The sequence below is a fragment of the Platichthys flesus genome, chromosome 16, assembly GCF_949316205.1.
Source record: "Platichthys flesus chromosome 16, fPlaFle2.1, whole genome shotgun sequence".
NCBI lineage: Eukaryota > Metazoa > Chordata > Actinopteri > Pleuronectiformes > Pleuronectidae > Platichthys > Platichthys flesus.
Window position 1 is genome coordinate 179,361 of NC_084960.1, and position 26,550 is coordinate 205,910.

At 45.7% G+C, this 26,550-nt stretch overlaps 2 protein-coding genes across 3 annotated transcripts; one reads left to right on the plus strand and one right to left on the minus strand.

The window, feature by feature from the left end:
- Positions 1-1,770: 1,770 nt before the first annotated feature.
- On the minus strand, positions 1,771-13,101 carry psmd3 (proteasome 26S subunit, non-ATPase 3). 2 transcript variants are annotated; one of them, XM_062408874.1, is made up of 15 exons: positions 13,009-13,101; positions 12,626-12,740; positions 8,504-8,571; positions 8,235-8,396; positions 6,899-7,089; positions 5,148-5,288; positions 4,928-5,064; positions 4,653-4,843; positions 4,463-4,566; positions 4,267-4,381; positions 2,723-2,842; positions 2,538-2,641; positions 2,295-2,450; positions 2,136-2,186; positions 1,771-2,043 (listed from the first exon to the last, which is right to left on the minus strand). In XM_062408874.1, exons 4-15 carry the CDS (start codon positions 8,389-8,391, stop codon positions 1,966-1,968), a joined length of 1,545 nt encoding a protein of 514 aa, XP_062264858.1. In that variant the 5' UTR covers positions 8,392-8,396; positions 8,504-8,571; positions 12,626-12,740; positions 13,009-13,101; the 3' UTR covers positions 1,771-1,965. The 2 variants fall into 2 exon arrangements, with proteins under 2 accessions (XP_062264858.1, XP_062264859.1); XM_062408875.1 differs by lacking the exons at positions 8,504-8,571; positions 13,009-13,101 and having other exon boundaries at positions 12,626-12,941.
- On the plus strand, positions 13,004-26,406 carry LOC133971494 (properdin-like). The gene is made up of 11 exons (XM_062408873.1): positions 13,004-13,111; positions 16,187-16,325; positions 18,032-18,195; positions 18,277-18,444; positions 18,538-18,747; positions 18,824-18,991; positions 19,508-19,699; positions 20,412-20,585; positions 20,740-20,937; positions 22,421-22,532; positions 25,959-26,406. Exons 1-11 carry the CDS (start codon positions 13,060-13,062, stop codon positions 26,113-26,115), a joined length of 1,734 nt encoding a protein of 577 aa, XP_062264857.1. The 5' UTR covers positions 13,004-13,059; the 3' UTR covers positions 26,116-26,406.
- The last annotated feature ends 144 nt before the right edge of the window (positions 26,407-26,550 follow it).

Genomic DNA, 26,550 nt, shown 5'->3' on the forward strand with positions numbered 1-26,550 from the left:
TCTCTCTGTCTGTCTGTCTCTCTCTCTCTCTGTCTGTCTCTATCTGTCTGTCTGTCTCTCTCTCTCTCTCTCTCTCTCTCTCTCTCTCTCTGTCTGTCTCTATCTGTCTCTGTGTCTCTCTCTGTCTGTCTCTCTCTCTCTCTCTCTCTCTCTCTCTCTCTGTCTCTCTGTCTGTCTGTCTCTATCTCTCTCTCTCTCTCTCTCTGTCTGTCTGTCTCTATCTGTCTCTCTGTCTGTCTGTCTCTCTCTCTCTCTCTCTCTGTCTCTGTCTGTCTGTCTCTATCTGTCTCTGTGTCTCTCTCTCTCTGTCTGTCTGTCTCTCTCTCTCTCTGTCTGTCTCTATCTGTCTGTCTGTCTGTCTGTCTGTCTCTCTCTCTCTCTCTCTCTCTGTCTGTCTCTATCTGTCTCTGTGTCTCTCTCTGTCTGTCTCTCTCTCTCTCTCTCTCTCTGTCTCTCTGTCTCGCTGTCTCTCTCTCTCTCTCTCTCTCTCTTTGTGTCTCTCTGTCTCTCTCTGTTTCCGCAGATAAATGCGTTCACATGTTTGCGTCTGTTTTTATGCGCACTCTATGTCCCGCGGGATTTTCCCGCCGCTGCAGACTCATCCGATAAAACCCGAAGTGGCGAAGCTTCAGAAAACTTGTTGCGTAACAACTCCAGTTCACACCTTAGTTTCTACGTCAAACTGTGACCTCACCCAGGAAGTACTCTGATCATATTACAGTAATATGCAAATACCTCAAGTTACAGTCCTGCTTTGAAAATGTGTCTTTAGTAGATGTAAGTGGGTTAGTGTTAGGGTTGTGACGTCATCAGATGCTGCACCTGCACAGTATCTGTAAAGTATCTGTAAAGTATGGTATAGTATTGTGACTTCATTTCCGTCCCACAGCACCTGAACTCCTCAGAAACAAATACGTTAATTTAATTATATAAAATCTTACGTTTGTATTATTTTAGTTATAAGATAGTTAAGTTAGAGTTGTACTTTGAATTATTGTAGATACATTTTTTTCTCCAGATCTTTACTGTTTGAAACTGTGTTAGATTTAAAGAGAAATATATTATTCTTTTAACATGTATCTGTAATGTGTGTCTGCGTGTGTGTATAACTTCCTTTGTGTTGTCATCTTGGACAAACTGACTCAGCAGGAAACAACATTTTCTGCCGTGAGAAAATGTTCCAGTAACTAAGAACATTTACAAAATCTTTAGAAACATGAATAACCTTTAATATTATATATACAGGCTATATCTACATTATTTTGTCATATGTAGACACAACATATAACAATTGAAATAAAATTAAATCATAGCACCTTTTGAAAAATTGTGACTGTGCCATGGTCTATATCCACATTATGAACAATGTTTAAACACATATCTATAGCAATCTATATCTACATTTAAAAAACATTGCCGTTACTTATCAATAAGAATCTATATATACACACTCATTGTGCATCTACATTAACATCTGTGAGGATCTATATATACACACATTAATATGATGTTCTATAACTATATCAACATCAATGCGGAACACAGAAAGATATTTAGTTTCATTTATCTGTTGAATAAATCACGAACATTAATGTTTGCACTTCCTGTAGTCTACCATTTCAAAATAAAAGCACTCAAGCGTTTCTGTTGACTCGATCCATTCATTTCTTTTAATTGTGAGATATTTACATGACCATATTGTGTAGAACTGATTTGATTTCAGAACCTCTTCCCACAACATTACCCAGAATTCCACAGACACAAATCAGGTGAAATCAAAGTTTCTTTTATTCATCTCAGTGAGAGAAAAGAAAAAAAGTTCAAGTTCAAGCATTACAGCAGAATACACACCAAAGAGAAAAGAGAGGAGAGGGGCATTGTGGGTTATAAATGATCGACTAACATCAGTGTGCCGCCAACACACAAAAATTCTTCCTGTCTGCACAGGAAGTCCGTTTAACAAGGTCACGGGAAACTGTCGTCATCGTCTTCAGCCATTTCTTTTGCAAACTCCAGGTCCTGCTGCTCACGTTCCCGACGCTCCTGAACGCATCACAAGCACACAGTGATACAAAATGTAGCATAGCAGTGAGAGAGGGCAATCATCTGAGTGTGTGTGTTTCTGTGTGTGTTACCTCGGCTGACTCCAGGTCTTTGTTGTAAGCTTTGGGAGGAAACCTCATGGCCTGCAGGGGGAGACAGAGTCAATGATTATTTCACTCTTTAAAATGTGTGTGTCTGTGTATCTGACAGTGAGTTATCTTCACAGACATCTGTATCTGACATTGTGTTACCTTCACAGACATGTTGTGTATATCCAGGCAGAAGGAGATTCTCTGGTGAAATGCCAGCTGAGGCTCTCTGGTGCCATAGATGTCCATGGTCTCTTTTGATTGGACAAAACCTTTCTCGTGGTTGATGCTCGCCTCGATCACTCCGTCACGGATCGCCTGAACGACAGGGTTGGGTTAGGTCACATGATCTGAGCGTCTGGAGCTCTGGATTCTTTTCAGTGATCTTGAATGAATCCTTGTTACCTTGGCGACGATGAACTCTGCGTCCTCAGGACTGTCGAGCTGCAGCTTCAGAGCGATGTCGGCCAATGAGATACGAGAGTACGACAGGCTGATCATACGTACACCTGAAAACACACCGTGACGTTAACATCAAGTTGTCCGTCAGATCCAACCCCCTGCAGGAGAACAGCCTGTGATTGGCTCACCGGTCTTAATGACGTTGTGTCTCAGGCGGATGATGAGCGTGTACGTCCCGTCCGTCTGGAACTTCTCCCCAAACTGATCCAACGCCTGGTTGAACTTCGCCAGGTTACCTGTTCTCACAGCTAGAGAGAGACCGGGAGGGCGAGAGACAGAGGGGGAGGGGGAGAGAGAGAGCGACAGAGAGGGAGGGTGAGGGGGAGAGACAGAGGGACAGAGAGGGAGAGAGACAGACAGGAAGAGAGAGAGACATAGAGGGAGGAGAGAGAGAGAGAGAGGGAGGGTGAGAGACATAGAGAGACAGAGGGAGGGTGAGAGACAGAGAGGGAGGGAGAGAGACAGACAGGAAGAGAGAGAGACATAGAGGGAGGAGAGAGAGGGAGGAGAGAGAGAGAGGGAGAGAGAGACAGACAGGGAGAGAGAGAGACAGATAGAGGGAGGGAAAGACAGAGGGAGGGTGAGAGACAGAGAGGGAGGGAGGGTAAGAGACAGAGAGGGAGGGTAAGGGGGGAGAGAGAGAGAGAGAGGGAGGGAGGGTGAGAGACAGAGAGGGAGCGAGAGAGAGACAGAGAGGGAGAGAGACAGACAGGAAGAGAGCGAGACATAGAGGGAGGAGAGAGACATAGAGAGACAGAGGGAGGGTGAGAGACAGAGAGGGAGGGAGGGAGAGAGACAGAGAGGGAGGGAGAGAGACAGAGAGGGAGAGAGACATAGAGGGAGGAGAGAGAGACAGAGAGGGGGAGAGAGACAGACAGGAAGAGAGCGAGACATAGAGGGAGGAGAGAGAGAGACATAGAGAGACAGAGGGAGGGTGAGAGACAGAGAGGGAGGGAGGGACAGAGACAGAGAGGGAGCGAGGGAGAGAGAGAGTTTACTGATGTTTGTTTGTTTATTTTTTTTTTGTTGTAATTCATTCACCATTTTGTGCCATGAAAACAATTAAATCATTATTTAAAAAACACTAGTTAAAAATATTTCAGACCTTTATCACTCTTATCTTTCAATGAGCCCAAATTCAATCAGATTTATGAAATAATCTTTGGTTTAACTAAACTTTATTTAACAGAGACATATAGCAGCTGGGGCGGTGTGGCCTAGTGGTTAGAGTGGTGGTTCTTCAACAAGGAGGTTGCCGGTTCAAACCCCACTCTCTCCCATCTGCATGCTGAAGTTTCCTTGGCAAGATACTGAACCGCTAAATGGCCCCCCACGAATGTTGAGTGTACTAATTGTAAGTCAACAAAAGCGTTAGTTAACTTAAATGACATGTAATGTAATATAATGGTTCCTCGGGGTCTGAAAGGTCATTTAAAACAGCCCTCCTCAGAGGGACAGCAGCTTCATTGAATTTCTGAGCACTGACAGAAATCACCTCACGTCAACACCCACCGTGGGCCTTCGTGATGCTTTGTCTTAATTAAACAGTCGGGTTCACCTGATCCACACCAGTTCTAAGTCAGCTGCTAGGCGCACCGCCGGAGGCCCCCCCCCCGCGGGCACGGAGGGTTCCCCCAGCGGGCGCCGTAGCTGAGTGAGTGTAAGCTCTTACCCTGTGTGAGCAGGAAGTACGGCATCAGGGATCTTTTGAGTGAAGGTTGTCTGAACTGAAGTCTGTCAGGAATCTCTCCCAACAGCAGCTCCACTACGATCAGCAGCTTGTGGACCTGCACACAATCAATGTTCCGGCTTCAGTGATCATCACAGATCGTCTCTTCATCAGCATCTCAGCGTGAGTTCATACACACCGTCTGTTTGAATCCCACTGCTGTGTGTTGGGGAGCTTTCCTCAGAGCGTTGGTCAAAGTCCTGCGGGCCTCCGAGTACTCCAACTGAATCGCCTTGATACGACCTGCAGGGGTCACATGACACGCAGGGGTCACATGACACGCAGGGGTGGAACAAACGTTCATGATCACATGGGGGCGTCAGTCTCACCTGTGTAGTACAGGTATCGGGCCCACTCGTTATTGTTGGCGAGTTCAGGAAACACCGACTTGGACACCAGCTTCTCGGCCTGGTCGTACAGGTTGAAGTGCAGGTAGTTCCTCAGCAGCAGGTTGAGGAGCACGGCCTGGCCGTCGGCGTCGTGGCGCAGAGTCGCTGTCCGAAGGCGAGTGTGGAGGAAACTGAAAGAGTGATAAACACACCATGGATTTACACGCGTGTCCTTAAAGACCAGTGTGTGTGTGATAGTGTGTTTGTTAGTGTACCTGCGTATGGTGTCAAACTGCTTGAGGAACTCATACACTCTGGCATGATAATAATAACACTTAGCAGCGACCAGGTCCAGAGCTCTGCGGTTCTTCGAGCCGATCTTCTGCAGCAGGTCGTCCGACACCTTCTGAGCCTGAAACATAGGAAATCATCATCATCATCATCTCATCTTAGTCGCTGCCTCTCCTCACCACAGACATCAGACATCATTCAAACCTCCATGTATCTCTTGTTATTGGTCAGATGAACCACCAGCAGCAGCTGCAGGTAAGCCTCCACCTCCGGCAGCAGTGAAGCAGAAGCTGCTTTACCCGTCCTCGGCCGAAACTGGACGTCCCCGTCCACCATCTCCATCGGCTGAGAGAGAGACAGACAGCAGGGATCAATACTAATTATTTGATTAGTAACTGTGATAAAGAAAATCATCTTGTGAGATGATTTTATGAATGAGGTTGGTTAAGCATACAGGGCCAACCATGAAGTTATTACTTAAAACACGTGTGATAATCTGAAGGAAGAACTTGTATTTCCACACCTCTGGTAACATCTAGGAGTTAAGTTACATATTACTAACAACTGGAACATAAACTCTGCAGCAACTTTTTCCTGACATTTTGTGTAGTTGTCCTGTGGAGCAGCAGATTGCCCGGGCCAGACTAACCCTAACCCTGGCAACAGGAACATGTGGGGAACATTCATGACGTATAAATTCTGCTGTGGAAAGATCAGTGTTGTTGTTTACAGCTCATCCACAGCGGCGTCGGTCTTCATCACCAAAGGCTCTGGAATCTTAGAAAAGAAGTCCAGCTCCTCCAGGAGGACACATCCATACGTTTGGTGACAAGAAGGTTTGAGTCTCAAGAGCCTGGAGGAGACACCATGGGAGCTAGACAGTAGAAAAGCATTAACCCAGCAGCAGGACCAGTATCTCCTCCTTGACTCCATGAGGAGGCATGAGGGGCCGAGGTCCTCTACTGGGACCTGATCCCACAGCTCCATTCACCAGAGAACACCAGGACCAGCAGTTCCACCACTGGAACCTCGTTCTCCTCACAGATGGTTACACTGAGCACATGTGACAGGTGTGAACGAGCCTGGAGATGCCGTGGTGAACGTGATGCTGCTGTAACATCATCTATGACCAGTTTGGTGGATCAGTGCAGGTCTGAGGAGGCAGATCCTTGGAGGGTCACACCTTCATGTCATAGCCATTGTGCACTGGGCCCCTCCGGGTCAGTGACTGACCCTCACGATCCTCTGACCTAACTCCAGTTGAGCACCCATTCAACGTCATGTGTCGGTGCATCCGATGCCACCAAGTCCGTCCACAGTCCAGGAGGTGATCAAGGTCTGGGAGGAGAACCCCCAGGACTTCATCCTGCGAAACCTCAGGAGCATCTTGTCTAGACGCTGTCAGGAGAACATGCAGGCAGGAAGAGCCACACCCACTGAGTCACATGACTTGATGAAATTCAAACCAGTTGGTAAACATGGGATTATGATTGTATAGTTAGTATTCCAGCGTTTCCTCTCTGGTCGTGTGTGCGTCTGCTCTTCACACTCAACCTGACGATCACATTTATTTAGTTGTTAATTGATGGTGTCAGATTATGGATCCGGATCGTTCCGGGTTCTTAACCCTGATGCCCCGGCTGTGTGCTTCTCGTGCTGCTGGTCCTAGTAAGTATATTTGTAAAGTAAGCGCAGGTCAGCTGGAGACTAAACTGTGTGTGGCTCCGTCTCCAGACAGATATGAGATGAGACAAGCGACTTGCTTGCAAGTTGCTGCTGAACTCAAGTTATATGGAATCACCCAAGGGAGAAGGCAAATATCATTTTTAACTCAGCCCTAATTATTACAGCTGAAAGCAATCACTCTTCTGATGATCGACACACTACAAAGTGAGAGAATGAGTCTGACTTACAGGTGAATCAATACTAGAAGCAATGAGTGATCATGCCCTCACCTCCTCCAGGAAGCCCAGCAGGAAGTCTCTGGTGGCCACGTTGTTGGTGAAGAAGCCACACACGGCTTTATGCACCACGTTGGTGTTGAGACGTCGGCTGGTTGACGGTAACGCACGCAGGGCACGTAGAACGAACCGAGGCTCCTTCCCCGACACCGCCTTCTCGATCTGCTTCACATGCTCCTTAATGTCTGAACAGGGGACAAAGGTCAGAGGTCAGAGAGGAGGAGTCGCCGTAGGCTCCAGGTCGGTAAAGTGGCCTTTCTGATATCCGGCTGAACAGACCGGGACAGTTTGACTGACAGCAGAGCCGAGGATCAAACTGTTGTACAATAAAAACATCAGAACAAACTTCCACAATAAAATAAATAGTTACATCTGCTAGATGCGGGAAGAACAGCTGGTAAAACTGCTGATTGTTATTTTAGTAAATCTGATCTTTCATTAACAGGAGCAGATCTGAATCTAATCTTCGGGGCTTGCAGACACTTGGTTGACGCCACACGAGCAGTATGGAGATATGTTAGAACTGGTTGATATGGGAAAAGAACAGACAGTCCTGTGACATTCAAAAGAAGTGTTTACTTAAACCAACTTACGCAGTTTTGATCTGGGATTTGTTCTTATGCAGGAACAGAAAGTTCACTTTAGAGAACTCTTATGCACTTTGGACAACAGAAATGCTTCAGTAAAATAATCAGTTTGAGTGAAGATGTTGGTGAATGAGGCTCATTGCTCCAACGGGTCAGGTTGGTTCTGTTGGGCTCCACCAGCTGACAGAGGTGTATCCTCTGAGGAGTCTCATCCGAGGAGCTCATGGATCGTGTGGGTCTCTGAAGACCCTGGTCCTCCTCAGAGACTAACAATCCACCCAGCTCCAAAGAATGAGACGCTGTCCTAAGTTTTAACACATGAAAAAATAAAGTGTCTGTCCAGTTATTTGTCAAAGTCTTTTTGAGCCGTTTAATGTGAAAAAATAAAGAAATTAAAACGTTTGAGACATTCTTTCTCATGTCTCAAACATGAGAAAGAATCTATGCTGACGTCATGAATCGTCTTAAGTGGATGTTTACACTTAGACCCAGACGAACTGCTCTGATGGAGTGAGTCCAGTTCCACGGTTCCACTCAAGTCACCATGTGGACTCCTAGGCCGGGTCGCTGTGGCCCTGCTCTCTCCCGGGTGAGGAGCATCGAAGCCGATCCAAAACCTAAGCTAGCACGTTAAGGGTTAGCTCCTGGTTGTTAGCCTGTTAGCCGGCTATGCAAACAGGCTAAGCGGCTAAAAGCGCAGGGAGACCGGCAGCTGTCCCGGGGCAGTCCACGGTAATATTTACCCTCCAGGGTCAGGCTGTCCTGCTCTTTGACTTTGGCCGCGCCGGTCAACTCCACCTCCGGCATCTCCACGTCCTGCGGCTCCGGAGCCTTGGGCTTCTCGGCTTTGGTGTCCCGGCCTCCCGCCTTGTCTCTCTTCTTGGCCGCTGTCTCCTTCATCGTGTCTGGAAGAAAAAATGCGGACAGTAAGGACACACTGAGTTCCGACTCAACCACACAGCGACCTGGACCGGACCTGGCCCGGGTCTGAACGGGTCTGGACGGGTTTTACCTGTCTGCTTTCCTCGGGCTAACTTCACAATGACTGGCAACTGTTGGAGCGCAGAGGATTGTGGGATACTGCAGGCAGAACGAGACGATCACAGAAACAGCAGCGCAGGCGAAAGTAATCAAAAACAGATGGATTGATATTCAGCTGTTTATTATTTACAAACACACTGACGTCATCTGGCTGGAGAACAAACACAGGGTTCACTCGTTTTATATATATTTTTTTTTCCTCCATAATAATTGTACAAATAAAACACAAATGTTCAGTGTTGATGAAATTAGATAAACACCTTGTTAGGTTATACTTATTCACTTGCCGTAAAAAGCATGAGCAAAGTGTCTCTTTTAAAAGTACTCTATTCTCTGAACACCGGCTCTGTTCATCCGTTAAGAGCAGGTAACGGGGAACCAACTGACAACACACGTGATACAAACAGATACCGTAACACCTCTAATAAACGGGCAAAACAATGAGAAGAGCGTTCTCTAACACACATTTTAGATTTTATTTTGACAATCTGAGCAGTTACAAATATTAAACAAATAATTCAATAGAACACATTTAAATTATTAGAAAATAAGAATGAAGTTTAGAACATCAGTAATAACTCTACACCTATCAGAGAGCAGCATAGGGACGTTCCTATCAGGCAGGTGTCAGGTGTCCGGTGGGCGGGGCTTGCCTCAGCTCCTGGTCTTCTCCTGAGATGTGTCATTCAGAGGCAGACTAAGGTGGACCCCCCTGGAACCAGGACTTTAACAAGTGGATCCTGGTTTAACACTGGATTTCAGTGCTATTGACACAGTGAGTACCAGTGTTAATTTGGCAGCTATTTTTGATTTAGTCTTAGTCTAAGTCTTTTGAGGAAAATGCAAATTAGTCACATTTAGTCATTTTTGTCCTTCTTAGTTTAAGTCTAGTTTTAGTCATATTTAAAAGCCACATTAAACTCCTTTTCTATAAAAACATATAGCTGCAGCCTAATAGCTTAAAAATATATATTAAATTTGTTTGTGAAAACAAAAAGGGAGAGCAGGTCAGACTGGAGGCGAACACAGAAACTGCATCTCGGTAGAAACCAACTGCAGCTTCTGCTCTGATCACCATCAACAACCACAACAACAACAACAACAATACCATCTATAACCACAGCAAAACCATCAACAACCACAACAACAACAACATCTACAACAGCAGCAAAACCATCAACAACCACAACAACAACAACATCTACAACCACAGCAAAACCATCAACAACCACAACAACAACAACAATAACATCTATAACCACAGCAAAACCATCAACAACCACAACAACAACAACAACATCTACAACCACAGCAAAACCATCAACAACCACAACAACAACAACAATAACATCTATAACCACAGCAAAACCATCAACAACCACAACAACAACAACAACATCTACAACCACAGCAAAACCATCAACAACCACAACAACAACAACAATAACATCTATAACCACAGCAAAACCATCAACAACCACAACAACAACAACAACATCTACAACCACAGCAAAACCATCAACAACCACAACAACAACAACAATAACATCTATAACCACAGCAAAACCATCAACAACCACAACAACAACATCTACAACCACAGCAAAACCATCAACAACCACAACAACAACAACAACATCTACAACCACAGCAAAACCATCAACAACCACAACAACAACAACAATAACATCTATAATCACAGCAAAACCATCAACAACAACAACAACATCTACAACCACAGCAAAACCATCAACAACCACAACAACAACAACAACATCTACAACCACAGCAAAACCATCAACAACCACAACAACAACATCTACAACCACAGCAAAACCATCAACAACCACAACAACAACAACAATAACATCTATAACCACAGCAAAACCATCAACAACCACAACAACAACAACAACATCTACAACCACAGCAAAACCATCAACAACCACAACAACATCTACAACCACAGCAAAACCATCAACAACCACAACAACAACAACAATAACATCTATAACCACAGCAAAACCATCAACAACCACTACAACAACATCTACAACCACAGCAAAACCATCAACAACCACAACAACAACAACAACATCTACAACCACAGCAAAACCATCAACAACCACAACAACAATAACATCTATAACCACAGCAAAACCATCAACAGCCACAACAACAACAACAACAACATCTACAACCACAGCAAAACCATCAACAACCACAACAACAACAACAACAATAACATCTATAACCACAGCAAAACCATCAACAACCACAACAGCAACAACAACAACATCTACAACCACAGCAAAACCATCAACAACCACAACAACAATAACATCTACAACCACAGCAAAACCATCAACAACCACAACAACAACAACAATAACATCTACAACCACAGCAAAACCATCAACAACCACAACAACAATAACATCTATAACCACAGCAAAACCATCAACAACCACTACAACAACATCTACAACCACAGAAAAACCATCAACAACCACAACAACAACAACAACATCTACAACCACAGCAAAACCATCAACAACCACAACAACAATAACATCTATAACCACAGCAAAACCATCAACAGCCACAACAACAACAACATCTACAACCACAGCAAAACCATCAACAACCACAACAACAATAACATCTATAACCACAGCAAAACCATCAACAACCACAACAGCAACAACAACAACATCTACAACCACAGCAAAACCATCAACAACCACAACAACAATAACATCTACAACCACAGCAAAACCATCAACAACCACAACAACCACAACAACAATAACATCTACAACCACAGCAAAACCATCAACAACCACAACCACAACAACAACACTATCTACAACCACAAAACCATTAAAAACCACAGAAACACCATTCACAACCACAACAACACCCTCAACAACACAATCTAGAACCACAACAACAACATCTACAACCACAACAACACCATCCACTATAACAACACCACTTAACAACCACATCCGCGTCAACAACCACAACAAAACCATCAAAAACACTGTGTACAACCACAACACCACCAACAACCAAAACAGCACCATCTCCAACTACACCAACACCAACACAACAACACCATACATAACTACAACAACACTACATACAACCACAACCCCCTCAACAACCACAACAACAACATCTACAACCACAACAACACCATCTAGAACCACAACAACCCCATCTACAGCCACAACAAAAGCATCTACAACCACAACAACACAATCCACCAGCACAACAACACCATAGACAACCACAACAACACCATCTACATCCACAACAACACCATACACAACCACAACAACACCATGCACAACCACAACAAAACCATCAACAACCCCAACAACACAATCCACCAGCACAACAACACCATCTACATCCACAACCACACCATACACAACCACAACACCTCAACAACCCAAACACAACACACAGTGACACACAATGACACACGACACAATGATACATAACAACCATGAAACGATGAAAAGGATTTTGACAAGAGAGCGTTGGATCAGCCGAGGGCGAAAAACTCTACATCAACAAAATCTCAAACACAAGCGGAAAACGAGTTTTGAGTGTGTGTGTGTGTGTGTGTGTGTGTGTGTGTGTGTGTTTAGCTCCACAGAGATTTCGTTCTGCCGCCTGAGCGTGCAGTATGTATGACATCATCAATGATGCATCAGGGTTAGGGTTAGACGTGCTCCTGTCTTCTCCCTGAAACTGTGTCCTCAGTGCTCGGGCAGCATATGGCATCGCTACACAACTCCTACAACCTCCAGAGAGTTTGACTGTAAGCCAAGAGGTGGCTGTGAAATTCCTCATTAAGGACACCGGCCCAGGAAGTTGAACTCCATGAAGGAAGCAGGAATGATTCCCCAAGTCATGGTCAGGACTCTCAGGGTTCCACAAGATGCTGCACAGAGGAGTTATGCAAACTCAAAGAAACACTTTAACTCCCTAGACCGGGGAGAGGCTGCATCATCCTCCTGGTCCCCCCCCCCCCCCCCCCCCGCTGCTCTGACAGTAAGAATCCTGTTCTACGTCTCACCTGGTCTTTCTTTCAGGTAAAAGCCACCGTCCAGGTGATAGATCAGTTTTTCAGGGTTCCAGGTTCCTTAGGGATGACATCATTGGCAGCCATGTTGCTCATCAAACATCTCGACCTGTACAGGAAGTTACAGCCCATGTTTGGAATGGTCAGAAATAAAACATTTCACCTGTTTAGCTCCAGTTCAGTTTTATGTGGAGTTTTGTGTCATGATTTGTGTATATGAGTGAGCTTGTCTGTGTGTGTGTGTCGGTGCATGTGTATGTCAGTCAATATAAGTTTCTCAATAACGACAAAAACAAGATTGAGTAAATAGTTCTTCGGGTAACATGGCGCAACATACACACACACACACACACACACACACACATACACACACACACAGTGTCAGCAGAGTTGAGGTCAGTGGAGGAGTCTGTTTCTTCGGCAGCAGGATGAAGATTCTCCAGTTTCTGGTTCTGCTACTGGGTTCTCTGCAGACCTCAGGTCAGTCTGTGTGTGTGTGTGTGTGTGTGTGTGTGTGTGTCTGTGTTTATTAGTGTCTGTCTGTCTGTTTGAGTGTGTGTCTGTCTGTTAGTCTATCAGAATGTGTGTCTGTCTGTGTGTGTGTGTGTGTTTCTTTGTGTGTCTGTGTGTCTGTGTGTGTCTGTGTGTCTCTGCCTGTGTGTCTGCCTGTGTGTCTGTGTCTCTGTGTCTGTCTGTTAGTATGTCAGTATGTGTGTCTGTCTGTGTGTGTGTGTGTGTGTGTCTTTGTGTGTCTGTGTCCGTCTGTTAGTCTGTCAGTATGTGTATGTGTGTGTGTGTGTCTGTGTGTCTCTGCCTGTGTGTCTGTGTCTGTCTGTGTCTGTCTGTTAGTCTGTCAGTATGTGTGTCTGTCTGTGTGTGTGTGTGTGTGTGTGTCTTTGTGTGTCTGTCTGTTAGTCTGTCAGTATGTGTGTCAGTATGTGTGCGTGTGTGTGTCTGTGTGTGTCTGTGTGTGTGTGTGTGTATTTGTAATGATATGCATATAAATAATGTATATGAAGTGAATGAACCAGATGCTTAAATGTCCAACATATGTAGTTTATGTATATATTATATAAATATATTAATATACATACATATATATTCAGTATATTGTACAAAAACAACCAGTAAAAGAAGAGTGAGATCGTTGTCATGAAAGTTAGTTTTTAGTCAAACAAAATATTTCTGAAAGAACTTTGTCAACTTCTGACTGTGTGTTGAAATCGTGGAAACTACAAACACACCCACACACACCCCCCCCCCACACACACACACACGCACGCACACTCACACACACACACACACACACGCACATACACACACACACAAACACGCACACACACACACACACACATACACACACGCACACACACACTTAAACACACATACAAACACACACACCCACACACAGACAAACACACACCCACATACACACACACACACACACACACACACACACACACACACATTAAAATAATTTATTTGAATCCACCAATCATATTCATACAAAAAGGATTCAAACAATTCTCAGAGGTTGAATACAGCTCAGTGACTCATGGGTACAAGAAACATCTCCTACACCAAACACAAGACGACCTAGAGCAGCTGATACAGAGCAGAGCTTTGCTAGTTGTTTAGATCGTGTCTTACTAAGTCCTGCCAGTCGTAGTCCACTGACCAAAAGCTTATGACCTGACCCAGACTTCCAAATATCAATATTACCAGCGTATAGCCTAGGTCTCTCATTTGAGCAACAATGGGCTGGTGTTTGGTCAACTTGTCAAGGAAGGCTATGTCCATATAGAGGTCATAGACACAGGCTACCTCAAGGACTACTACCTCCCTTTGAACCTTGTCCATGAAAACAACATCAGGGGTGTTAGGGATGTTACAGAACACATCATCAGAACTGTTAAACCAATCTGGCATTAATCGAGAGTGTTTGTACAGTGACACATTTGGGGGGAATACTCCCTTAACAGTGCTTGAAATGAGTCATGGCGTGCAGTATAGAGTCCTTTGTACTTATTACAGCCATTAACAATATGAGCAATGGATTCTAAATGTTGGTTGGGATTAGAATGCATTATACAGTGTGGCTGATGATTATTAGGGTACCACAATGCAAGATTGTATTTAGTTGGCAGCACCTGTAGTCTGGCTTTAACAGTGAAGCAGAGGATGTCCTCTCCTACAGAGGCCTTCCTGTACATTGAATGAGAGACAGAGTGGTCAGCAAAGTCAAGGCACGCCACCTCTCCCTGCAGTCTCAGTCCAGTCCAGTGTGGTTTTGTCTCTGCCTGTTTAATCTTCAGGAGGGACTTTCTTGATGTTGTGTTTTGAAGTGTGTGTTGTGTCCCATTGTGGTAGACAGTAGCCTCCACACTGACCGCTGGGTCTGTGACAACTGCATCAGATGCGTCTGGTGCAGTGGGTGAATTTCCTTTCACCCATTTCAGATGAACTGCCGCTCTGTTGCACAGGTCATTGAGGTCCGGCCTGTCTGACCGACAACCGTAACCTGCAGCTTGTTAATCCATCAGCTTGGGTCTCCAGCTTGCCATTGCCTTTCCTCCTGAAGCCCAGGAAGTTCTCCTGGCAGCATTTGCCAAAGGGACCTTCCTCCTCCTGAGGGCCAGTAGGAGGGAGGCTCTGGCTAGCTCTCGAACGGCAGCATCGTCGTTATTTAGCATCCTGATGAGGTGCGTCAGCCTTGTAGTGGTGTAGGTCCACTCCACATTAGGGACACCGAGCCCCCCCTCTTTGTGTGAGAGGAAGAGTATATCCCGAGTGGGGTGAGTGTTCAGTCCCAGCCATCTCCTGACAGCTTCCACTGATTTATTGTTCATGTCTTGTAGGACATTCTGTGGGATGTTCGCAAAGAGATGTTGTATCTTTGCCAGGGCCACTTCTCTGATGGCCTCCAGTTTCATGACTACAGGGAGGGGTGAGGAATACATTAGATCAATTCTGTTCTTATAGTCACAGAATAGCTTCTGTATTTGCTCAACCCACTCGCCTGAAATGTTGAACTTATGGCCCAGTCTCGTGACCAGAGTCGACCCTGATTGGGTTCCCGTTAGTGTGAAGATGGGAGGTTTGTCTGATTTCGCTTTGTACCAGTGGTTTCCACCGCTGCGTCGTTTATAGAGTGTTTCACCTCCAGCTTTGACCAGAGCAGAAGCTCACCTGTTCTGCCCAGCATGTTGGTAATTACACTCTCATCCCTAGAGGACATCTCCACATCATCAGCGTACCCCTGGACAGGGTTTGGGGATCTGATTTGTGGTGGTGCACACTGACAGAAACCATTTCAGCCACTGGTTGATGGAAAGAATGGAGTTAACAGCACTCCAGGGTCAGCCTGTTGTAATCCCTACCTGGAGGGGTACAGGCTCAGTGAGCTGGTCCACACACACCAACACACACCAACACAAACCAACACACACCAACACACACACGCACACAATATTCTATTCAGAGTTTGCTCATTAGGACTCACATCAGCTGAAAACATCACTGTGTGTGTGTGTGTGTGTGTGTGTGTGTGTGTAGAGTGTGTGCAGTGTTTTGCACATTTTTCTCTGACCTCAGGTCAGTGCGCTCAGGAGCTCGGTGAAATGGACGAGGACGACTGCTGTCAGAACCCTCAGTACGGCTACCTGGCAACAGGTGGATTGTGTCAGTCTTGTGGGTTAGTGAAAGTACACAGACACACACACACACACACACAGACACAGACACACACACACACACACACACACACACACACACACACACAAACACACACAGTGTCAGTCATCATGTCTGTGCTTTGCCCCCAGTCCTTAGATCTCTCGATTCAGACTCCAGTTGTTTATCTGCGCCCCATGAGTTCCAATATATCCCATAATCACAGCTGCCATTCTTTAGGGACATGAATTTGCAGGATGTCTTCATTCACACGACAACGCACAGTCGTACGGATCCTCAACAAAGGTCGCTCCCGCTCTGCAGCCAACATCCATGATTCCCTGTCTCGAGTCTCGTTCCAGAAGTTCAGACTGTCGGCCCGAGTCGGATACTCAGCCCGAAACCAGTCCTCCCAGCCCACCCTCTCTCAGCCCACTTTACTGGCTGGGAAGGATTTAAGGCAGGGGTTCTCAAACTTTTGCAAGCAGGGCCCCCCCAAAGCTGGTTAGGGGAAGTTGGTAGTACTTTTGTACTCGGTAGTGTACGTGCAACTCGCATTCAAATGATAATGCTCCTCTTTTGATTGGTGGATCAGGAACGAAACAGTATTTGATTGGTTTGTGTCAGCCCAGCCCCATGCTCATCACCACTGAGGGAGCTTCACTAACCAGGGACAGGTCAGCGCTCGTTTTTTTTTTTTTCATTTCTCCGTCTGTGACGGAGAGTGTCCATGCCCCCTACTTTGAGAACCACTGATTTCACGCCTCATACCACTGTCTCCTCTCTAGAGGCCACGTCTATATGTAGTTTTACCACCACGCTCGTTCTTTAGGAACCAGGTCCTGAACCATCCCGACCTACCTGGCTGTAATCAGCTTCTTTGTCAAATTGGCCACTGGTCAACACTGACCTTCTCTCTTTCATCCCCATGTGACAGTCACTAACCTCAAACCTTCTCAGCCTCTCGATCATCTCCACTTCCTTCAGGTTAGAAATCCTCCGCAGCTTTTTTTGGCTTCTTGAAGAGCTCTGAATTTTTTGAGGGTCTGACATCAGTTTGGGCACAAATGTGTCAGAGACCCGCCTCCATCCGGCCAGTCCACAGCAGACCAGCCCGGCAGAGACCTCCTTCATCTTCATCCTCACAATTCACATGCATTCATCCATTCTCAAAATCCCATACATCCTGCTACCATGCTTTTCTTCACAAATTATAAATCCAGAAGTTCTACACATTCTAAGTTCTGTGGTGTGCCCCCTAGTGGCATACTCCAGAAACACAACAGATATGGCCTGTACACACCTGGTATTAACATCTGTCCAGAGGGATCCGATCAGTATCCAGCGTTAAGTTTGTGTGTTCACACCTGCTGTTAAAGTGTGTCCTCAATGTGTCCCCTGTGACCAGATCTCACGTCTGCTCTGTTCGTTTAAGATTAAGATTAAGATGCATTTATTAGTCCCAAACACATGCACAGACATGCACAGACACACTCATGCAGGTAGGGAAATGTAACCTCTGCAGGGGCACTAGACAGGGTAGGGAGACTCTTGGATTTTTGGACAGATCAATCCAGGTTCGTCTTTTGTTGTTTCTCCTTGGAGTCGAACCAGAGACGAACCAGAGACCTTCTCTGCCCATAGTCCAAGTTTCTGCCACTAGACCACCACCTTTGTTAAGTTGTTTGAGTGATTGTGTGTGTGTGTGTGTCTGTGTGTGTGTTTCAGTCCTCCTGTGTGGTCTCCCTGGTCGCCATGGTCACAGTGTACTGTGCTCTGTGGGGACGGAGTGAGACAGAGACGGAGGACATGTTTTGGCGTCGGCCAATCAGAGTGTGACAATGCTGCGGACAAACTGCAGACGGAACCATGCAGTGGCACCTGCTGCGACGGTACACACACACTTATATACACAAACACACACACATACACACACACATGATTGTGGTAAAGTTTTGAATATGTGTGTGCAGCAAAGGGGTGGGGCTTGTGGGGCACCTGGTCACCCTGCTCGGTCACCTGTGGAGGGGGCGGAGTCAGGAAAAGGGTGAGACTCTGCTCCAGTTCTTCTGAGTGTCGCTCAGCCTGTATTGGTTCTTCAGAGGAGACAGACACCTGTCCAGCACATGAGACTTGTCCAGGTAACCTGTCTGTCTGTCCATCTGTCTGTCTGTCTTGTCTCTCTTTGTGTCTGTCTGTCCTTCTGACTTCCTGTGTCTTTCTCCACCTCTCAGTCCACGGAGGTTGGTCAGACTGGTCCAGTTGGTCTGAATGTTCTAGTTTGTGTATCGATGACCAGCGCGATGATGTCATTGTCCCCTCCAAAGTGCGATATCGGTCGTGCTCTAGCCCCGCCCCCTCCAGTGACACGGCATCCCCTGGCAATGGTTGCCCTGGCGACAACTCGCAGACGGAGTTCTGCAGCGAGCTTCCGAACTGTCCCGGTGAGACTCAAGCGTCTACGTCTTTATGGACACACGAGGACAACCTGATGTGTGAACTGATGGGCTGTCTCCACAGTGGATGGGAGCTGGGGGGCGTGGTCTCCGCCTGGTCCGTGTTCCAGCTCCTGTGGGGAGGGGCTTCAGCTGTCAACCAGGACCTGTGATAGCCCCGCCCCAATATATGGTGGTAAATTTTGTGATGGAACAAACGTTCAGACAAGGGTCTGTCAGAGTCCCTGTACAGGTAACACACACACACACACACACACACACACACACACATCATTTATTTAGGTTCAAATCATATTCTTCATCATCTCAAGGATTAAAATGATAAAAATTACTGAGAAATCAACAATAATGAGCAGCTCTGAGAGAAATTGAGAGTTCTCCCTCAGTGCATGATGGGGGTTCTCCCTCAGTGCATGATGGGGGTTTGGAGTCTAACAGACAAGTTGGTGGTTTAGAGGATGAAACTAGTGACGTCAGTTCAGAAGATCAACTGAAGAAAAGAGGCCCAGATATAGATCTGGTGCTACAGGTGGTTCTATGGTTTCTGGACTAGACCAGGTATCTGTGCTGTTCATGGGGAGGAGTAGGGGGATTGGATCCCTGATGGTTAGAACTCAGTTTGAGCTTCTAGCTGTCTTGTAACTTATTAGTCTATCTTCCAGGCCAGGTGACATAGTCAGCTGGTCACGTTGTCCTGACTTGTAACCCTAACTATTTGAGTCTCTTGTTCTGTCAATGTCTTTCCTAGTTGACGGGTTCTGGTCTGGTTGGTCCACCTGGGGTGAGTGCTCGTCTTCTTGTATCCCACGAGGCCGAGTACCCGTCAGGACTCGATACCGATCCTGCTCGAACCCGGCCCCCTCAACCAGGCCACCCGGCAAAGCTTGCCAAGGCGACAAGCACCAGAAAGAGGACTGCAATCACACACCTCACTGCCCAGGTACGCCTGTCCTTCTGAACACACACCTGCTCCTGTCAGTCAACCATACAAATGTGTGACTGCACAGCTGTAAGAGACAATAACATGCTCCCAGATGCTTTGACACCCGTCAACAACAGACCTCACATGTGTAAACAGTCTATAACCACATCAACATGGAGAGTAGAATCACACCTGTGGGAACCAGTGCAGTCCCTCCAGGTGACATATTCAATTCACAACAATATGAGGTCGCCGTGACCTTTGACCACCAAGATCGAAGACACACACAGGAAGTGACCTGTTACCTCTGCTGCAGAGGTCGTGTGATCATGTTTACATCACCTGACACCGTCGTCAGCTCTGATCCCCACAGACTCTCTTCACACACCCCCCCCCAGGTGAATCAGTGGAGGATCCTCTGCTGTTCACACTGCTCCTGGATTTAGACTTTATACAGGAGCTCAGGAGGAGGAACTGAGTGTGATCCTCCAGAGAAGATCCAGAGAAGTGAGGAGCTCAGTCTGAAGAATATGACGAACGAACCTGTTCTTATATATTATTCTTACATATGACGCCTCCAGCCACTGGGTGTCGCCGGTGTGGAGACATAACCATAAAGACTTCAAAGCTTCTACATAGAGACAACATTGACTCAGAGTGAGAAGAACAGATGTTTAGTTGTCATCGACACATATAACCACTCGCTGCCCTGTTTCTGTCTCTCCACCAGTGGACGGGGGATGGGGGTCTTGGTCTCCCTTCACTTCATGTCCTGTCACATGTGGGGTGGGGCTTCAGCTGTCAGACAGGACATGTGACAGCCCTGCTGCTCAACATGGCGGCCTGCCGTGTCCTGGAGAGAGACGTCGAACCAGCATCTGTACAACCAATGTCCACTGTCCAGGTACCGTTCTTCAACCAGAGACAAAAACACACAAAGTAGACGACTCCATGAGAGACACGTTGTGTCCTGGTGACAACAAACAACGCTACTGACTCAGTGATGTGGAGTCTGCTGACACACTCACCCTGAAGATGTGTAACCTTTGTGTTTGCAGTGGACGGTGTGTGGTCAGAGTGGTCACCGTGGAGCCAATGTAAATTTCCGTTTGGTGAGCGGGACATCCGCTGCAAGCAGCTGGGCGGGAGTCAAACCCGTGAGCGCCTGTGTCTCCACCGAGCTCATAACGGGTCCATCTGCAGCGGAGACACTTTGACTGACAGGCGGGTCTGCTATGATGTCAGCAAATGTTACAGTGGGTGACACACACACATTCAAGTATTTTTACATTACATTACATTACATTACATTCCATTTAGCTGACGCTTTTATCCAAAGTGACTCACAGTAAGTGCATCAACCCCGAGGGTACAGACCAAGGACGACAAGAATCAAGAAAGAACAATTTCTTCAAAATAAAGCAAAACTACAAAGTGCTATAAGTAAGAGACATTTAAGTGCTACTAAAGTGTTAGTTTCAAAAAGTTGTTTGTTTGTGTTTTTTTTTTTATTCAAGGTAAAGTCGGAAGAGATGTGTTTTTAGTTTTCGGCGGAAGATGTGTAAACTTTCTGATGTGCGGATGTCAATGGGGAGTTCATTCCACCAATCAGGAGCCAGGACGGCAAACAGTCGTGTTTTTGATGAGTGTTGAGCAGTGAGGGAGCAACGAGCTGATTGGCCGAAGCAGAGCGGAGTGAACGGGGTGGGGTGTAACGTTTGACCATGTCGTGGATGTAGACTGGACCGGATCCGTTCACAGCATGGTACCAAGTACTAGTGTTTTGAACCGGATGCGAGCAGCCACTGGTAACCAGTGAAGGGAGCGGAGGAGAGGAGTAGTGGGAGTGAATTCAGGTTAAAAACCAGTCGAGCTGCTGGTTTCTGGATGAGCTGCAAAGGTCGGATGGCAGTAGAAGGTCGACCTGCCAGGAGCGAGTTACAGTAATCTAGACGTGAGATGACCAGAGCCTGGACCAGAACCTGGATCTGGAGCAGAACCTGGACCAGAACCTGGACCAGAACCTGCACCGCCTTCTGAGTGAGAAGGGGGCGTGTCCTCCTGATGTTGTACAGCATGAATCTACAGGAATGTGTTGTTGCATAATGTTGGCAGTGAGGGAGAGTTGGCTGTCGAGTGTCACACCCAGGTTCCTAGCCGTCTGAGAGTGTGTGTGTGTGTGTGTGTGTGTGTGGGGGGGGGTTAACACAGAGTTCTCAAAGTTAATAGTCAGGTCGTGGATGGGAGAGTCTTTCCCTGGAAGGAAAAGTAGTCTTGTCAAGGTTAATCTTCAGGTGGTGTTGAGACATCCACTGAGAGATGTCGGTCAGACAGGCAGTGATTCGTGCTGCTACCTGTGTTTCTGATCGGGGAGACCTCTTCCTCATCTGGATGTAAGACTTTTATATCTTCTTTCTTTATAATATTATTTTGTAAGAAAACACAATTTGTTATTATTTTCTGGATGCTACAACTGCCGCACACTTTGTGATGAAACAATAGCACATTCAAAAACAGAAGGTTACAGAACAAACTCATTCTCATGTTTTGTGAATGTAACTCGTCCAGGAATCGAACCTGGTCCTCCGTGTGACAGTGAAACGATCCGCTCTACCAACTGCACATTGAAAATGTTTAATTGGTTCATGTTCACTGTCAATGTTCGTCTTAAAGATGTCATGTCTTATTACACCAGCCACTCACGTGCTTATTGTGTGTGTGTGTGTGTGTGTGTTGCAGTGAAGGGCAGCTGGGAAGGTTGGGAGCCGTGGAGTCTGTGTACTCCGTCCTGTGGAGAGCCGTCCAGACGCTTCAGGAGGAGATTCTGTAAACCTGATTTCAGCGGCTACAGGTCAGTTTGAAAACATTATTAGAATATTAGGCTCATTCTCATTTCACCACTTAGCCCCCCCCATGTGAGTTTCGGGCAGTGTTGTGCATGAACGAACGCAAAAGAGCGCGTTCATTGAACGCGTTCACTTTTGTGAGAACGATGAACTGAACGCACCTCGATGACAAATAATGAATTTGAACGTGAACACGTTCATATTTCAGCGTCCTCGCTTATAGACGACAGGAAACTTCTCTCTTCGAACACGACACACTTCTTGTTCGTAACTCAGACACTCCTATCATCCACCACTGTGTTCTTCACTCCCCTTCCTCATTCACCCTTGACATGCCAACTCATCAGCCAATGAGAGCCTGTCATGCCAGGTAACTCTCCAGCCATTGGTCTAGAACTGTCACTTGCCCCACCCCGACTGGTTCACTGATCCTCTGGAAATCCCAATACTTATTGACATGGTGTAGTTAGCTGAACATAAGTCATAACAAACACATAGCAGTCGAACAGAACACAAACCTAACTACCAGTCCGTTACAATATTATCTGAGGTCTAGCTAAAACGTTACGAGTGTTTTCCTTCTCCTCAGGAGAGGCGCTGTCTAAATCGAATGCTTGCACCGTGTCGTTGCTCAGTGCCCGTGAAATGTCCACGATGTAGCCTAACCTGAACCAAGTAACTCGACTTCGCACTACGTTACCCATGATTCATCGCACACACACATGCACACCAAACAAGCAACGTATTCCAAGTGTTTTCTTCTCTGGCCAGTGTCTCGGCTCCGAGCCGTAGTCTGCAGCTCGGCTCACGGGTTATCTTGGCTCGCTGTCTGGCCGGTAACCAGCCGTCCGGACCGCTCCGTGAAGAAGGAGGAGGACATGTTTCTTTACTTGGAATGCGGCCACTTTATTTCTCGGATATACAGCAAGAGCAACACTCGCATCACCTCTAGGTGGTCCATCGTTATTCACACACTTTTAGCGGCTTTTCCCACAATACCCAGGTGCACTACGTCACACAATACAAACTTTCCTTAAAGGTCCAGGCCATACCTGCAACACAACAGCTCTCGGTCTCATATACAGATGGCAAGAGAAAGCAGAGAGGGATTTTTACACACTGTCTGATAAATATTCCGACAGTAAAGGCAAGGGGGAGTGATGGATAAGGTTTTCTTCATTCTCACTTTCCACCTTAAAACTATGAAATGAACTGAACTATGAACTCGTTCAGAATTTAAATGGTGAACTATGAACCGAACTATTCATGTTTACTTGTATGAACTGAATTTTGAACTAGTGTAACATGAGAGATGTGAACTTGCACAACACTGGTGTCGGGATGGAGGGGGTGGGGCAAGTGTTCGGGCTGTACAGCCCTCCAGACGGAGATGTTTCAGACCCAAACTTTAAACGATATAATATTGATTTAAAACATTATATTAAAGGTGAATCACACTTTAACATCCCAATCAACATTAACAATAACAGTGACAGATGATTCATTCAGTCCTTTTCCATTGAGGTGGCTCAGGGAACAAATGTCCACTCAGGTCAGACTCTTCCTCATGGACCATCGTCTTCTTCACATGTTGCAGAACGCAGGACAGACTCTGAAACTGCTGATGTGACACTTTTAACAGAGACAGACTTTGTTTACTGCACATCATCTCTTTAGCTTATCTTTCCTTTACTTCAGGGAATTTTTTTATATGTATTTCCACATTAACAGAAATAACCTGACTTATCAATCATGTTTAACAGAAAAAAAGCCACTCAGTGCATATTTAGTTGCTGAATGCATCGCCAACACAACACTGATATATATACACCTGTTCATATATATACACTTACCCCTGTCATACACCACAGAGAAGATTACAGTTCTTTTCGATTGCTTAAACACGATTTTCAAAACAGGGCCCGGTGTTTCAAAACACTACACACAATAAGCAGAACACCTCAGATCCTTTGCAAAATGAAACTATACACTAATTTAGCAAAACCATATTTTGTTACAATATGAAACACACGCTTCATATGATTCTGTAATACTTTTGATTTTAGTGTTTATGCAATCAAGAAAAACTGTAGTAAATGAATGAAATCCACACAATCAACAGAAAAGTTAATTCTTTACAGTTTTTTTCAATTGCATAAACACTCAAATCAAAAGTACAACACAATTATCAAACCTGACACTCAAGGAGCAGAACATGGCCCAGATCTGCACCACTATAAGCACAATGTCAGACTCACACTTTTTGCAAAACAATACACAAAATGATCTGCAAAACACTAAACACACTTGTATACATTAAACACAGAAGTATATCAAGATGTCACTTCCTTGCAATTCCTAAGCACTGTCTGTCAAATGCCCCCCCCTATGGGCCAATTGGTTAAACTCTGCCATTAGCTGTTCAAACACATGATTGCTTAATTGTAGACACACCAATCAGGTTTAATCACTTTAAAAATGCAGCAGCTGAGTTCATCTGTTTTCAACCAAAATGGAGCTTGTGCTAAAAAAAGAAGAAGAGTGAGGGAGAGAGGGGGAATCCACGGAGGAGGAGAAGGCTGCGGCTGTGGCATTAGTAATGATGTTGTGTGATGTTGCATACTGCACACGCAACTTTCATAATGCAAATTAATGTATTCCAGACCTATGCTGAACTACACAATCTTGTCTTTCACTGTATTTCTGAGAGTTTTACAGATGGATGAGGAAATCACATGAATTCATAAACATAGATGAGGCAGAGTTCACAGGACAAAAGCAAAAAGGAGAGGCAGAAATATCATTGACCACGGGGCGGGGGGGTGTGCTGTAATCCACTTCCCAGGGCAACGGGGGGGTAACATCACATTTTGTGCTGCCACTACACAGAATGTGGTCCTCCTCCGTCACGACAACATGGGTCCTTACAACACAACTCACATTCTCACATGTTTGGACCGATTACACAACATCATCACAGCAGTAAACCACAGGCACCAGATGCAACACACTGTCATCTGGGACAATGAGTCATTCCACCGCTCTGCTCTGGTCCAGAACTGGATACAGAATGTTCTGTTGTCTGATATTTGTCAAGCTTACAGTGTTACGCACACTCCTGTAGTAGCATGACAACTGGGACATGTTTCTGTTGTGATTCTCCATGTTGACATGTTGACTGATTTGGGGATATGGAGAAGCGTGTGTGTTTCATATGGCAAAAAAAATATGTTTTTTGATAAATAAGTGTATAGTGTTTCGTTTTGCAAAGGATCTGAGGTGTTCTGCTGATTGTGTGTAGTGTTTGAAACACCGGGCCCTGTTTTGAGAATCGAAGAAACTGTAATGTCCTGAGCACTTCTTGAAAAGTGACTGAAGTGCATTATGGGGCTTGTAGTCCTGTCCCTGATCCGTGTGTGGGTGTGTTGCAGTCCGACCATCGGCCGTCAGAGGGAGCAGGCCACGTTCTTTGGGACACCGCGTGCCGACTGTGCCTGGGTGCCGGAAGACGGTCCAAAGTCCGAGATCCAGCCCTGTGTCAACGTCCCCCCCTGCCCCCCCCCACGTATGACATCCTCGCCACCATAAACCTGTAATCCCGCTGATCCCTTTGTTCATGTTAACTCGTTATTTGATGATGTAACTAGAATCCCCTCCTGTGGTTGTTTAACTCACATACCAAACCTACAAAGATATGATTACATAGTGGGTCATATCTTCTATGTTATCCAGAAAACAATGTTCAAATAGGTCAGGTGAAAAAGCAGCACTGTGTGTCATGATAATCTTTAGGAAGTATTCATTTGTATCTACGCAATCTGCTTTAATGTGTGTATCATAAAAACACAATAGATTTCATAAAGACACAGATAAATATCATGTTTTGTGTTGATGCTCCTTTATTTGGCGATTTTTCAGAGATGCTTACACTTTATTATTTTAGAAAAGCTTAACAGTGGAAATCATCGTGAATCTGACGTGAATTCATCAAAATGTTTCACTCCACCTGCAGGTGAGAAGTAG

Bases quoted from the DNA above. Each gene is read 5' to 3' on its own strand.
- psmd3 (XM_062408874.1), bottom strand. From the start codon at position 8,391: ATGAAGGAGACAGCGGCCAAGAAGAGAGACAAGGCGGGAGGCCGGGAC. The intron at 2,843-4,266 runs GTAAGAGCTTAC...GTCTCTCTCTAG, and splicing joins GTACTTCCTGCTCACACAGG to CTGTGAGAACAGGTAACCTG. The intron at 2,451-2,537 runs GTAACAAGGATT...CCTGTCGTTCAG, and splicing joins CAGAGTTCATCGTCGCCAAG to GCGATCCGTGACGGAGTGAT.
- LOC133971494 (XM_062408873.1), top strand. From the start codon at position 13,060: ATGAAGATTCTCCAGTTTCTGGTTCTGCTACTGGGTTCTCTGCAGACC. The intron at 13,112-16,186 runs GTCAGTCTGTGT...GTGTGTGTGTAG, and splicing joins GGGTTCTCTGCAGACCTCAG to AGTGTGTGCAGTGTTTTGCA. The intron at 18,992-19,507 runs GTAACACACACA...TGTCTTTCCTAG, and splicing joins CTGTCAGAGTCCCTGTACAG to TTGACGGGTTCTGGTCTGGT.